The following is a 14,182-nucleotide window of genomic DNA, read 5'->3' on the forward strand; positions in this document are numbered from 1 at the left end:
GTCCATATGCTTCCTAACTTGGACGAAGAGGTTTTACTTACACTAAGTCAAGAAACCTAACATCAGCAGAACTTTGGATAGGCTTCTTTGTCCCTTGACATAGCAAGCTCTTCATTTTTTCTCTGATGCGTGTAGTGTTTTGTGTGTGCTTTTAAATTATTTTTAGTCTATCTTTAAAAGTGGAACCCTTTCGTGGCTCTTGGATACAAGCATTAGTGGAATGGCTTGGAAAGAAGCTCCCACCTCAGCTCCCAGCAGCAGCCTGGCCACTCCTGCACTGCCATTGCAACATGCCGTTTTTGTAAGAATTAGGAACGCTGTCAAGCAAGGCAGATAAACCTTGTTTCTGCATTTTAAAGAAAAAGCTTTGCAACTTGCAAAGTAGAGGCAGTGAGTGGAAGGGAGGCAGTGCGCAGCCCCAACTATCCATGTGTTAAACAACCCATGGTTTGTTGTTACGTGCAAATCAGGTCATAGTGTAACTTTATATTATAAGGCACCATTAAAAGCTTTAAGAATTCAAGTTGTATTCCCAGTTCTGAAATAAAAAGACAAAAAATATTTACAAAGGGTTAGTTAAAAACAAATGTGAGGCTTACTTGTTCGATCTCCTTTGTCTTTGCAGCAATTGCCTTTGAGCGACTCACATGCTGGCTGTCTTCAAACAACTCAATATTTTCTGTAACATTGGCACTGTTTTCTTCGTGATGTTCAACATATAAAGGTTCCGTGGATGCAGCCTTTAAGAAGCATATAATAATTTTATGTGGCTAAAGCATAGTTAAATAAAAAGATATTAAATTAAGTATATTCTAATAAAATAGTTCATTCATATATGCGGGATTCATATATTTCAAGCAACATTTACATAGTAAATGTTGTACATTTACATAGTACAAGCTAGGAAAATCGTCAAAGTTGCTGTGTCAATGGAAAGGCATTTATAAAGGTAAATTCAACCAGATTTTAAAATGTTTAATTAATCTTTCAGTGAGGATATTTTTTTGATCTGTACCCTAATTGTGACAGTAGTTAGAAATATCTTATTGGGTGTTTCAGCAAACTACTATTCAAATTTAAGTGTGCAGATGGAAAGGAATAAGAGAAACAAACAAAAGATAAAAGGCAATGGATATAATGTGACAAAAGCCACTTGAGTTCAGGTGCACACAGATCATTTTAGCCCACTGTGGAAGAACACTCTCAGCAGTTTGAAGATGTAGTATTTTATCTACTACATCAGTCCTGTTCTTCATTTGCAACAGAAGTTGGATTTGCAAAGTGCTGATTGGCTGGCCTTCAATCAAAGTCACCTCCTTCTTCCTTGGGACAGGTCTCTCTGTTCACTGCTAATTGGCTGGCCCTTGTCCCAGTAACAATCTCCTCCCAACCTTTCTTGGATCAGGTTTTAAAGTAATTTATGTATGTGCTATAAAAAGGAAATAAACCACGGAACAAATCTGCAACCAGATAAACAACCAGATAAGGCTCTTGAAAAAGAAAACAAGAGGGGACAATTTCCAGAGGGTAGCCATGTTAATCTATCGCAGCAAAAAAGAAAAAAAAGGGAAAAAAAGACTCGTGTGGCACTTTAAAGACCAATTTATTCCAACGTAAGCTGTCATGGGCTATAGCCCACTTCATTGGCTCCATCTGATGACAACACAATGCAGGGGAAAGTGAGAGAACGCTGGACCTAGAGGCTGAACATGTGCATAAAGAACTAAGGCAGAAAGAAACAGAAGTCACACTATAGCAAAAAACATCCTGCCTCTTTTTGAAGGTACACCTGTATACAATCTAAGGCCGCATTCCGTGTGACATGCACAAGCTGAAACAAAGTCAAGCAAATTCACTCTTCTCCCCTCCTATCCCCATGTGGCTGAAATAAGTTCAAAAACGTTCACTTCAACTTGTAGTTAGCCACAGTTTGCTGCATCATCCAGGCTCAGAAGTGTGAATAACATTAGCTATGGCTAGTTTAAATAAGCCAAGTTCAGAAAACACATTTTGCTTTTTTGAACTAACCAGTTAATTTCAATTGTAGATTTGCCAGTCCAAAAACACAAGTCATGGTTAGTTAGAAGCAAAATTTCCAAAACTCCTCTTCCTGGCTGTATAGAATGAGAAGGAGGGAAACACGTGAACCCAATATTCACTCAGGGTCTTTCCACTTCATATATGTTGCACTAAACTATGGTTTAGCATGATACATGAGCCAGCTCAATATCTCCCACTGAAATTCTGTTACTGCAGAATAGTAACACAAAATGAGACACAAGCTTGAAATTGCTGAATTAGAACTTACCATGAAGCTTGATTCTATATACTTTGGCCTGAACTGAGGCAATGATTTCCAGTCCCAATACAAATGGGATGATTGTGTTTCCACCTATTAGTGCTGTTCTGAATCCCCACTTTGTTTATCTTAAGATTTATATAGAATTGTTGCAAAGTGTACTTTTTGCATTTCACTAATATTTGGCTCCATGAGGATAAACAAATGAGGATAACATTTCATGTATCTGATGAAGTAGACTCAGGTAAACATATGTTACAATAAAGCTAATAGTTTTTTGATGCCATAGTGTTCTTTGTTGGATTTGATGCAACACACCACTTTCCTCTTTGAAAACTGCACTTGTAATTTCATTGATTTTCAAAGAGACTGAGCTATAAGGGACTTTTGTTGGATTAACCCAAAGAATATTAATTTTCAAAGGGTTAATACAGAAATGAAGAAAATTCAATCAATTATGTATTACTCTGGCTAAAATAAGAAATGTGACCCTAACTTTATTTATTATTGTTAGACTCAGTTCTGCAGAAGCTTAATTGCAGATACTAAAGACTGCTTGAAGAGATATCAGCAGAGCTGTGAACTCACCAAACGTAATAATAACGTTGGTTTAGCAAAATATACAGCAGCATCTTTGGTGAAACACCAGCTACTCTACTATGAGATGTTGTGAGTTTTGTCTGTTCACTAATTTGGAAGCACATCAAAAGCTCAGAAGTTAAATAGTTTATATGGATAAATATCTATTAATATTATTTTTACTTACATCATACTCTGAAATTTCAGGTACATTGCTTGAGTCTGCATTCTCTGCTTTCTCAGCTGCCCACCTACTTGCAGCCTCTGCAAGCTCCTTTTCTGACAACCTGTTACTTTTGTCCAAGGCCTGATAAAAAAAAAGAAACTAAAAAGTGTGGGTGTTCATGCAAAATTGTGTACAATAAAAAATACGTGGACAGAAGCTGAAAGCAACAGTTTTTAAGTATCTTTGAGAGTATTTGATAAATATTACTGTTATGAAAACTATCAATTGGATTAAGAAAGTTGAAGACTTAAAAGCAAGTTCAAGACGAGTGAAATTGAATGAGAATTTGGAAATATACAGAAAAGTCTAATTTTCAAAACTAAAGGAATCTTTTTCAAGGAAACATACACGCAAATGAGTTAAGAGATCAGGAACATGCCACTGGATCCTTCCCCTTTTCTTCCATGATTCGCTTTTTACTATGGCTAACCCGGAATTTGAAAATAGCATTTGAAGTAGATTTCAAACTCACAATAGGAGAGCAATCCTTGTTAGCAAAGATGCACATGTATAACAAACCGATGAAGGAAACAGGAAAGTGAAGAAGCAATAAGCTTTTTGCATCACCTATCTCCTTATCATGTTTAGGAGACTGTGAACATTATGGCTCAGTTTGGACAATACGTTAGTCAATGGTGGACAATTTAAGCAACTGCTGCTTAAATAGTCCACCATTGACTAATGTGTCATCTGTCGGGAAAAACCATGCCATGGTTGGTTATTTGCGAGAAACAACCAACAAGAGAAACCAATGCTGTGCAAAGTTGACTATCTGCACAACGGTTTATTATTGTGCTGTGTGGCAGGCTCCATTATTTCCCGTGCTCTAGCAACGGCTGCAGCGTGTCTCCATGCACTGTGTCTCTTCTCTGCCCTCCACCTCTCCCCATGGAATGGCAGTGCCCTGATAAGGTAAGCAGGAACCAGTGCTGCCATTCCGTGGGGAGGGCAGAGGTGGGAAGAGACGACTACACAACAGAGTGTGAATACTACTCCATGGAGCACTGTTTCCATGTCGCCCAAGTGTAGCACGCAAATAGTCATCCATGGAGTGGACTATTCACACTGTGTTGACTAAAGTGTCATCCAAACGCAGCCTTTGTCTTCCAACGGATTATACCAAAAACAGAACTATGGTCATTAGTTGCCATAGAACTGCTTCAAATGTAATTTAATATTCAAGGCCTAACATACACTTTTAACAGCATTTCAAAACTTATGTATAATAGTAGTTTAAATGACCCTGAAGAAACAGGTCCATAGAAAGATTTTCATTTTTTCCCCATCCCTGCTAAGACCAGTGAAGAAACTCAACCTGCCTCCTCCAAGAAGATACCAACAAGCTTATCTTTTAGAAACCACATTACTGATTTGCAGAAATCTGAAAAGTCATTGGCAAGGGGTTCGTTTTTGGTTCCCAGAGATCACAAGGGGGAACCAGCACCACTGTTCAGGTGGGAGGAGGGAGGAGGGGAATGAATTAGTCAATGCACAGTTCATTAATATTCAACTCATGGTTGGTTATTTCTCTGACTACTAACCCACCGTTGACTATCATGATGTCCGAATGCAGCCAGTAGGATGTAACCTAGCCCTTTTGCATCCAAATTACTAAAATCTAGTAATGAACTCACCTTTGAAGGTGGCGCTGCTGTAGTTCCTGAAGGGGATACATCTCTTGAGGTTTTTAAAGACTGAGATGAAGATCTCTCTTTACCTAAATAGACAACAGCATAAAAAGTATTACTACAATCACAAAGGCTTAAAAAAACTTTGTAAAAGTAACTGTTAGATGGCTATTTAACCAGAGTAGATTGCCTGAGACTTACACATGAATTAAGACCACCTAACACATTTTATCCAAAGGCCTGCTTCCTGAAAACATGAAGTGGTAAGACATCTGTAGAATTCCCTGAAGAGGAAATGCCAGATTTTGTGGGAGAGAAGGAAGTGGGTTTTGTTGATTCGTTCTTCCCTCAGCCATACTGCACTATGCTTCCCTCTGCACCGCCTCCCGTACTGTTCTGGAGAGACCCCCAACCCTCTGAAACAGCTTTTCAAGGGATCACAGGGAGTGGGCCATGGGGAAATTGGCAAAAGTTGCCTCTTCCACTTCCTACAGCAGGGGCTTCCACTGGATCTGAATGTCTTCCAAGAATGAAAAGAACAATTCCATACATGTAAGAGCAGGTATGGATCCAACCCAGAGGGGTTGTGCGCACATATACATTTCTACAGTATAAAATTAATTAAAAATCTGAAAATTCTAAGCACTGGTTCACACTGGAAATGGCTGCCAGCTCCCTGACTGTAGAGTGCATTCACACCGCATTCACACAGTTATGTATCATATACACAGTCATGGAGGAATTAATAGACCCCAAAAGTGCAGGAGTTCACAGAAGTGCAATGAAAAGCCACATATTTGGCAGTTTTTATATCAAACTAAATCAGGGTTGGTCAACTTTTTTACCACTGTGGGCTTCATGGAATGGTAGGTCAGGGCCACATGATGCTCGTTGGCCTGGCAAGGCCTGGCGTTCCCACCATTTTCTCCCTCTCTCTCATACAGGCAGCCTTCCCCTCACTCTCAAACAAATGCATGTATCCACACAGTCTTCCCTTCCTCAACTACTCAATCTCTCTCACATTCTCACTCCCGCCGGTCATCTCAGCATCCAGGAATGGGAAGGTTTAAACTTCCCCTCCTCACATTCAGATGCTACCATGCACTGACCAGGTACCCCAAGTTTTTCTCAGTGCCAATCAGCTGGGCAGGTGGGGATGCTTCTTCCTGCACACCAACCTCCCTATTTAAGCACAATACAGGCCAGTCCATTGTGATTGGAACAGGAAGGGAGGCATTCAGGGCGAATAATCACCACTTGTTTTCCTCCCCAAGCGTAACTGCTTTATGTTATATTGCATTTTGCCTGTTTTGTCTCAATACAATTGGCGTCATTGCCACTGGTACGATACTATTTAGATCAGATCAACATGCCACATTGATATCCAATTATTTTAAAACCTGTGCATCACTAGTGCTCCTAAACTAGTTTATGAACCTACAATTTTTGGTAATGCATACAAGGCCAGACCACTTAAAGTATAATCTAAAATTAGGGTGTTTTTTTTACAGGAGAAAAATAAGGCAGCTCCTTGGATTTAGTGGTAGCACTGGTTATAATATACTGAAAGTGTGCTTTTGTTCTACTTGATCCTTACTTGATCCAACAAAGATTTGCAACTGATTACGTCGAACTACTGGCATTTTAGGGAGCAGATGACCTTTGAGGTCCCTTCCAATTTGATGGTTCTATGTTTGGAAATGGTAGTTGTCGATATTGCTGTTGCAGTAAACTTTCTGCCTTTGTTTAGTATGGCACTTATATGCACACATCACTAAATATTTTGTCTTAGGCTGGGAAAATGTGTGCTACTATTCCAAACACTAGATCAGCTAACCTGGGTCCTAGTTACCTTAATTAAAGTGCAAACCTTTACATGATTTATTGAAAATTAATTATACAAAATCCTAACCTTCTGGACATCACAATAAAAAGGAACAAAATTAATAATGATATGCTTCTTGACAGAATCATACAAAAAAGTCATTCCGTGAGCCACTACTATTCTATCAATCAATTTTGCCCCCCAAAATATGGAGTTATTTAAAACATTTCTAACTTATCCTTCATTAAATCAGATTCTATGGCAGTGTACAATAAAGTAATGGTTTTAAAACCTACTACAATAAAATAAAACTCATACCAAACCAATACAATAAAAGCCAGCCAATAAAAAATACAAGGCAGACAGAGATTATACAAATTAGAATATTTAGGTAAATGCATATATTTTAAGCTGGTGCTGAAAAGATTGCATAGTGGGCTCAGGGAGGTCCTGTTTGCAGAGGGGGTGGGAGGATTTCAAAATCCAGGCACACCACTGAGACCTATGGAATTACAAATCTCATTTCTGATTCCATACCACACTTATGATAAGAAAGGCACTTGGAGTAGGGTCTCAGAAGATCTTACAAAACAGGCATTATACACATTGCATGATTATTGTTTATATAACGGGGAAATTGTCATAAAATAACCATAAATAAAATAGATCTTGGCAACCACCTTGGCTTGAAAGGACCTATGATCACATGTAGCAACTCTAATTTTCCAGGCCTTTACAATAAAATTTGCAATCCTCACAGTAGTAGGCTTAGACATTTCCCCAGAGATAAACGTTGAGCAGATCATGAGTTATCTTGGGATATTATCCAGAAAAAGGTTGCAACAAGGAATTTCAGGGGCAGAGAAGAAAATGAGCAACATCCTTTATAGCCCCTGACCTACATAAACAAAACTGTTTCCTGTAGGTAGTTGTATTATATTGCTCCCTGACAGTCTCGAATAAAGAGTTTGAAGTATAGCAGCTGTAAGAGCCCTCTTGTGGTAAGAACCTGAAATAAGAACCTAAAATTGAGCATACCAGCTCCTGCTACCCTGAACACTAGCCCAGTCTACAATGCTTTCAGCTTACAAAACCAACCCCAAATCATAAAACAGATTTAGATATTGGACTTAGAAACACACTTTAAATATCATGGTTTACATGCTTAAGAAAAATTCTTATCAGCAGATTTCAATGAAAAGAAGATTCTCATTTAATGTAGCTTCATTTTGGTTTGTATATTTTAAAAGGTATTGATGAAATTCTCTTGCATACGGAAAAATACTTACAAACAAGGAGTGCAGAACTGAATTCCTTCAAGAATTGAGCATTGTGTCCCTTGTATACCACTTGTATTGAATCTCTTTCAGCCCAAGGGGGAAATTCCAAGATTAGATCCTGCCTTTTTACCTCTTTAAGGAACCCACAGTGGCGTTCATAATCCGCCTCCGCTCCATTTTATCCTCACAACAACAACCATGTGAGGTAGGTTGGGCTGAGAGTCTGCAACTGGCCCAAAGTAACACAGTGAACTTACATGGCCAAGTGACAACTAGAACCCAGATCTCCTGAGTCCCAGTCCAACATTCTAGCCACTACACCACATTGGCCCTGCTCATCTGTGTGGGCAAAAGCAACAGGAGTGGGGTCAAAGCACCAAATACTCCAGCATATTTCATCTTAAAGCTCCTATTACGACTAACTCTGCTTTAGGAGAAGCACTTATAGAATGGCGCAGGATGGGGGGTGGGTGGGGACTTCACAAAAGCCAGGAAATGATGAAACTTTTGATGGCTGGAGAAAAGTGGTGGAGCCAAGAGAAGCGGCATGGCCCTCTGGGATTTGGCCTGTGGTACTGCACCTCTGTTGTATTCAGAGGAAGTCAACATCTGCTCACTAGTATTGACTTTCATCATTAATCCTGCATTACCTTGTTGAGAAATATTTCTTTTATGTAAAGATGACATACTTCTGCTATGCTGGGACTGGTGGAAGGCATAGGCTTTGCTTCTGTCAGGAGAGTAACTTCTGCTGCTAACACTGGAGCCAGATCTGCTGTGTGGAGAATCCCTCCTGCCAACTGGCGATTCTCTGAAGTAAGGTGAATCTCGCTTATGTGGGGAGCGATCTCTTGCATAGTGAGGATATACAGGTTTTCGGCGCATGCCATCTCTAATGTCCCTTTAAAGACCACAGTAATAATATATTATTATTATTATTATTATTATTATTATTATTATTGCATTTGTATACCGCCCCATAGCCGAAGCTCTCTGGGTGGTTTACATAAGATTAAGACACTTAAGAACAATATACAAAAATTAAAAACCACAAAAACATACAATATATACTTACATTTAAAACCACTATAACGACTTTAAAAACTATGAGCTTAAAAACAAACCCAGGCTTATTACATATTGCTAAATGCCTGGGAGAAAATAAAAGTCTTGATCTGGCGACTAAAAGATAACAATCTCGGTGCCAGGCGAGCCTCGCCAGGAAGATTGTTCAACGGTTGGGGGGGCCACCACAGAGAAGGCTCTCTCTCTTGTAGCCATCATTTGAGCTTCCCTAGACGTAGGTACCCAGAGGAGGACCTTAGATGTTGAGCGTAGTATACAGGTAGGTTCTGTCAGGTATTGTGGTCCCAAGCTGTGTAAGGCTTTATAGGTTAAAAGCAACACCTTGAATTGGGCTCAGAAACATACAGGCAGCCAATGCAAGCAGGCCAGAGTGTGTCTTATATGCTTGAACCTTCTGGTCCCTGTTATCAATCTGGCTGCTGCATTCTGCACAAGCTGCAGCTTCCGAACCATCTTCAAAGGCAGCCCCACATAGAATGCATTGCAGTAATCTAACTTGAAGGTTATCAGAGCATAGGCAACTGAAGCCAGATTATCCCTTTCTGGATAGGGGCATAGCTGGGCCACCAACCGAAGCTGGTAGAAGGTACTCCATGCCACCGAGGCCACCTGAGCCTCAAGTGACAGAGATAGTTCTAGGATAACCCAAGCTACAAACCTGTTCCTTCAGGGGGAGTGCAACCCCATACAGAACAGGTTGAACACCCTCCATCCAGTCAGCAGAACCACCCACTAACAGCATCTCAGTCGTGTCTGTATTGAGTTTCAGTTTATTAGCCTTCATCCTGTCCATTGTCGTGCCCAGGCACTGGTTCAGCACAGCCTCCCCTGATGAAGATGAAAAAGAGAAACAGAGCTGCGGTCATCAGCGTACTGATGACAATGCACTCCAAAACTCGGGATGGCCACACCTAACTGTTTCATGTAGATGTTGAATAGCATCGAGGACAAGACTGATCCCTGTGGAATCCCATACTGGAGAATCCATGGGGCCAAGCAATGACCACCTTCTGGAGCTGACCCGTCAAGTAGTAACGGAACCACTGCAATGCAGTGTTGCTTAGCAGATGTCAAAAATCGGGAAGTACACAATTAGGTATCCAAAGCAAAGTTTATTAGTGTCATTAAATCAGTAAGCAACCTCATCAATGATAACTTCCTCGAATAGATTTTTTTTAATCCCCTAATTATCTCTACCTTTAATATTTAGTGGGCTAAGAGATTTACTTAAATGCAGTGCATAAAGTGGCAGGATTCAGCACACGAGATAAGATAAAGCTTTGAGTGGACAGCCTCTGACATAAGCATTGTCCACTTGGTAAATCACATCTCATGGATTTGGAAAAGTTTTGCTCCACAGATACACCTATAGGAAAACAGGAGTAAGGAATCTTTTTTGGCCCAGCAGCTGAATTCCAATTTGGGAAGGGTCTTGGGGCTGTATTCCAGGAGTGGGCAGGGCCAGATGCAATTTATACCAATGTGGACATTTCCCCACAAAACATGCAAAGTACATTTCGATTCTATGCATGTCTACTCAGAGGCAAGGCCCTAGAATTTTATTTTTATTTTATTTTAAAGGAGGATTTTTTTTCCCATTAAAAAAAAAAGGACTTCGTACTCATGGATACTTATATATTTTGTGTCACCTTGTCCTACCATATGGCTAAATGGAAATACGCTGAAGCAAAACATTATTTGACGTACATTGGTGTGACTTTGTTAGCTACTCACAGGGCATTCTGATTTTTCCCTTCTAGAAACAAGGTTCCTCGTTTGCTTTATATTATGTCATGTTCTTAAATGACAATCCATTTTAAAACCGTTAAAGCAAAACTCCAACCACTAAAAGATCTAATGGCCAAAATTAAAGTTGCACCTGCACATTAAACTAAAGAGGAGGAAAAAGTCATGCAGCAATCATGAGCAAAGTTTCAAAGCGTGAAAAATCTCATAAAGTTAACAAGTGTGAAACTGACACCAACAAGATCTAGATTAGGAATGTCTATACCAGCCAGGAAATACGTAAATGAGAACTGAAGAGCTTTCACATCCTCACCAGACTTTTACAACTATTATATTGCCATGCAATAAAGGGAACATATTTAAAGTAAACTGAAACACAGGTTATTTTACTGCTTTACTTTGTAAGTATATGCTTTAAGTGCATGACCTGCAGAAGGGCCAGGCACAAATACAGCAGCTGAAGTAAAGGTAAATGAAGAAAAGGAGCCCTCTAGTGTACACTTAGTAGAGGGCCTTCAATGCTGAAGCAAAGCTTATTTGTATGTTTCTAAAGGAGTGTAGCTAAAAGTATACATAAGCACTACTTTTATAAAAATTATTTGTACCCGTTTGCCAACATACAACCTTGTTTTTCTAGAATATAGCACTTATGTATCCTAAATTTTAAACAGACACATTTAGAAACACATATTTCTGGAAATTAGAATATCTGAAATGAACAAAGTAAAAAATAAATAAAAAAATTATATGCTAGAAACTGGAAGGTTGAATCATCAACTATGGCCAGACACTAGGAGCAGAGAACATCAAGAAAGAATTAAAATAAATTCCACTGTTTTTTTTATTAACATACTTCTGACACTTCAAATCTCTACATGATTTCTCAGCTAAACTGTATTAAACTGACAGCCATCACATCTGGTAAAGCTGTCCACAAATATTTGTCAGGACTTAATAGTTTTGTACCCACAAGTCATGGTCAGTCAGGTCAAAATTGCTACTGAGAAGAATGGCAAAGTGAACATACTGTCTTGGTTTGCATTTGTCTTCTCAGAATCATTTATTAGCTTCCAATGGGTAAGGAAAGCCAGCATTACAAGCAACAAATAAAGTTCAAAGACTTGAGATCTTCCTGGAATCACAAGTTTTATAACATTTAGAATGCATACTCATGAATCTCTTTTCATAGGGCCGCTTCCCTAGTTTGTGACCACAGCACTATGAAAAAAAAGCAAGTTCCCATCTTACCTTTAAATTGCAGCTTTAAGGGAAGAAGATGCACAGCAATGACTACAGCAGGTTTGGGGGTGGTGACCCGGGGGGGGGGGGAGGAGGGAGTCCAGGGAGTCCAATGGACTCATCATCGGCCTCGCTCTGGCTTTCCCAGGCAGTCTGGGGGGAGTGGCCCAAGGTACCTGAGGCCTTTGGAACCAATCCACTTGGCTTCAGCGTGCCTCAGGCCAACCTTGTATTTGGGCAGAGGCAGGCTGAATCCGTCCGCCTCAACTTGGATTCAAGGCTTTGACCCAAGGCAGTGCACAGACCTAGAAAACAGCATCAGCAAGAGATGAAAACAAGATCTAGATAGCATACTCTGGGTAGAAACCAAACTGGCATAAGTCTAGGAATTCTACACCAGGTAAGTGCGCTTAGGCCAAGAAAGCAGTAACCCTTTTAACTTTGTGTGCCAGCTCAAGTCCTTGCACTTGAATAAATCTTTTGTTTTAATGTTACTCACCACCCCATGTAAGAGCACTATTGTTCCCACATCACTAGCTAAATTCTACCCAAAGCCTTCTACAGATAAGCAAGTGCTCGCCTATGCCAGAACAGCTTTGAGTCTTTGAAGCAAAACAGATAACACAGAAAATGCAAAAAGGAACAAAGTAAATATTTATAACATTTTACTTTATTGCCACTAAAGTAAGCCTTTACATCCATAAAGGCATGGAATAGCCCCAACAATAAATCTAGACATTGTGACAATATGCAAAAGATGAGAACAGGAGTATTGGTTTCCTGAGTGTTAAAGCCCCCCCCTTTTTTTTTTTTTGCATATACATGTGCACAGACAACACAAAAAGCTCCTTCTCTCAAAAGATTTCAGTTAGTAAAAACATCCAAGACTTGTTAAGCTATTCATCTGATGAGAAACCAGGTCAATTTGCATGGCAGTAAATCACATAATGGCATTTATTAGCACCCCTTCCCCTGAAGATCCTAATCAGCTCCATCCAGATTTCTCTCTGCTAAGAACATACAGTACTGCACTATTGTAGGTGTAAGTAAAATGCACCTGGAATGAATGACCCTCATTTGAACTCATGACATGTTACAAATAAAGGCTGGATTGTCCTATCGTTTGGCTTTCATTGCTTGTGATTGAGGAATTGTTTATAGTACTTAACACTGAGAAGTTGCACTGTTAAGACAAGGCAGTACAAATATGTCAGGTTAATTGAATCTTATCAGGTTAACTAAACCTAAGAATACAAACTTGGTGTATATTTATTGTTGACTCTAGACACTTCAACTGGGATCCAAAGAACTGCAAAGCTGCTTCCATGCACATGCTGGGAAAGTATGGTTTAGCACTTCACACTGACCAAAGTATCAAAACAGGTTCTAAGCAGCACATGCATCACACTTTCCTGGTTCAGATGACATAGGAAACAATGACTGGGTTCACACAACATGATAGCTCACACTCAAGGATTGAGTGTGGGTTGTCACTGAAACATGGGTTATCGTAATGTCTGAATCTAGTTGTGTTAACCAGCTATGGATTGTTAACAACCCATGAAGAGAACCCATGATTTATTGTTGGGTTGTGAACTGTGGGTTGTTTGTGGTTAACAAACTATTGTTTGGTAGATGGAATTCACTAGCTTTGGAATTACTAGGACAGTCATTGTTTGTGAAGATGGGCACATTGCAGTGGTGATAGCTTTCTTGTGACAGCTGTAACCTCAGCCATGCATTCACCTAACCAGCAAGTACCTGATAACATTTCAAACTCCAGACTTGGAAATGGTAAGGGGATTGTAACCGACCACACATAGGACAAGGTCAGCAAGCAGAACTGGCTAATCAGTTCAGCCAAAATGTGTAGATTCTTGCTCTAAATAAACATCAAACTCCTTTTAAAGGTATTGCTGAGTACACTCTGAGATATTGTATTTTGTCTTCTGGTTAATACAAACCAACATAACTAAAATTTTGGAATACATCTCCTTCAAATGTCCTATTCCAAGCTGCAACTTTCTGCCAGTGCTGTGTTTAAGGAGCATAGTTTTCAATATTATTAGGGGATCATACTTCTTGCAGGAAATACATTTTAAAGAAAAGTAACCTTAGATGAAATCTTTCTTCCAGTAGATAGAGTAATCTGTTAATTTCCCCTACAAATTAAGTTCTTATGCCAGCTTTTTTAAAAAAAATAAGCTGTGATGTGGGGAAGGGGGGAGGGTCTCAGTGCTATATACCATTTTTTTTTGCCAAGTTCCTATTCAA

General features: G+C 39.6%; 1 protein-coding gene across 5 annotated transcripts in view; it reads right to left on the reverse strand.

Annotated features, from left to right (window-relative positions):
• Positions 1 to 14,182, reverse strand: part of PPHLN1 (periphilin 1) — a 49,392-nt gene that overhangs the window by 14,548 nt on the left and 20,662 nt on the right. For 4 of the 5 annotated variants that reach the window (XM_063133986.1, XM_063133988.1, XM_063133985.1 and 1 more), the window contains 4 exons: positions 8,488 to 8,738; positions 4,739 to 4,821; positions 3,066 to 3,185; positions 600 to 740 (listed from right to left, as the gene is read on the reverse strand). In XM_063133986.1, the coding sequence (XP_062990056.1) occupies positions 600 to 740; positions 3,066 to 3,185; positions 4,739 to 4,821; positions 8,488 to 8,738 (595 nt within the window). The remainder of the gene's footprint in view (positions 1 to 599; positions 741 to 3,065; positions 3,186 to 4,738; positions 4,822 to 8,487; positions 8,739 to 14,182) is intronic. The other variant, XM_063133987.1, reaches the window with a different exon arrangement.

The sequence above is a fragment of the Elgaria multicarinata genome, chromosome 9 (assembly GCF_023053635.1).
Source record: "Elgaria multicarinata webbii isolate HBS135686 ecotype San Diego chromosome 9, rElgMul1.1.pri, whole genome shotgun sequence".
NCBI classification, from domain to species: domain Eukaryota; kingdom Metazoa; phylum Chordata; class Lepidosauria; order Squamata; family Anguidae; genus Elgaria; species Elgaria multicarinata.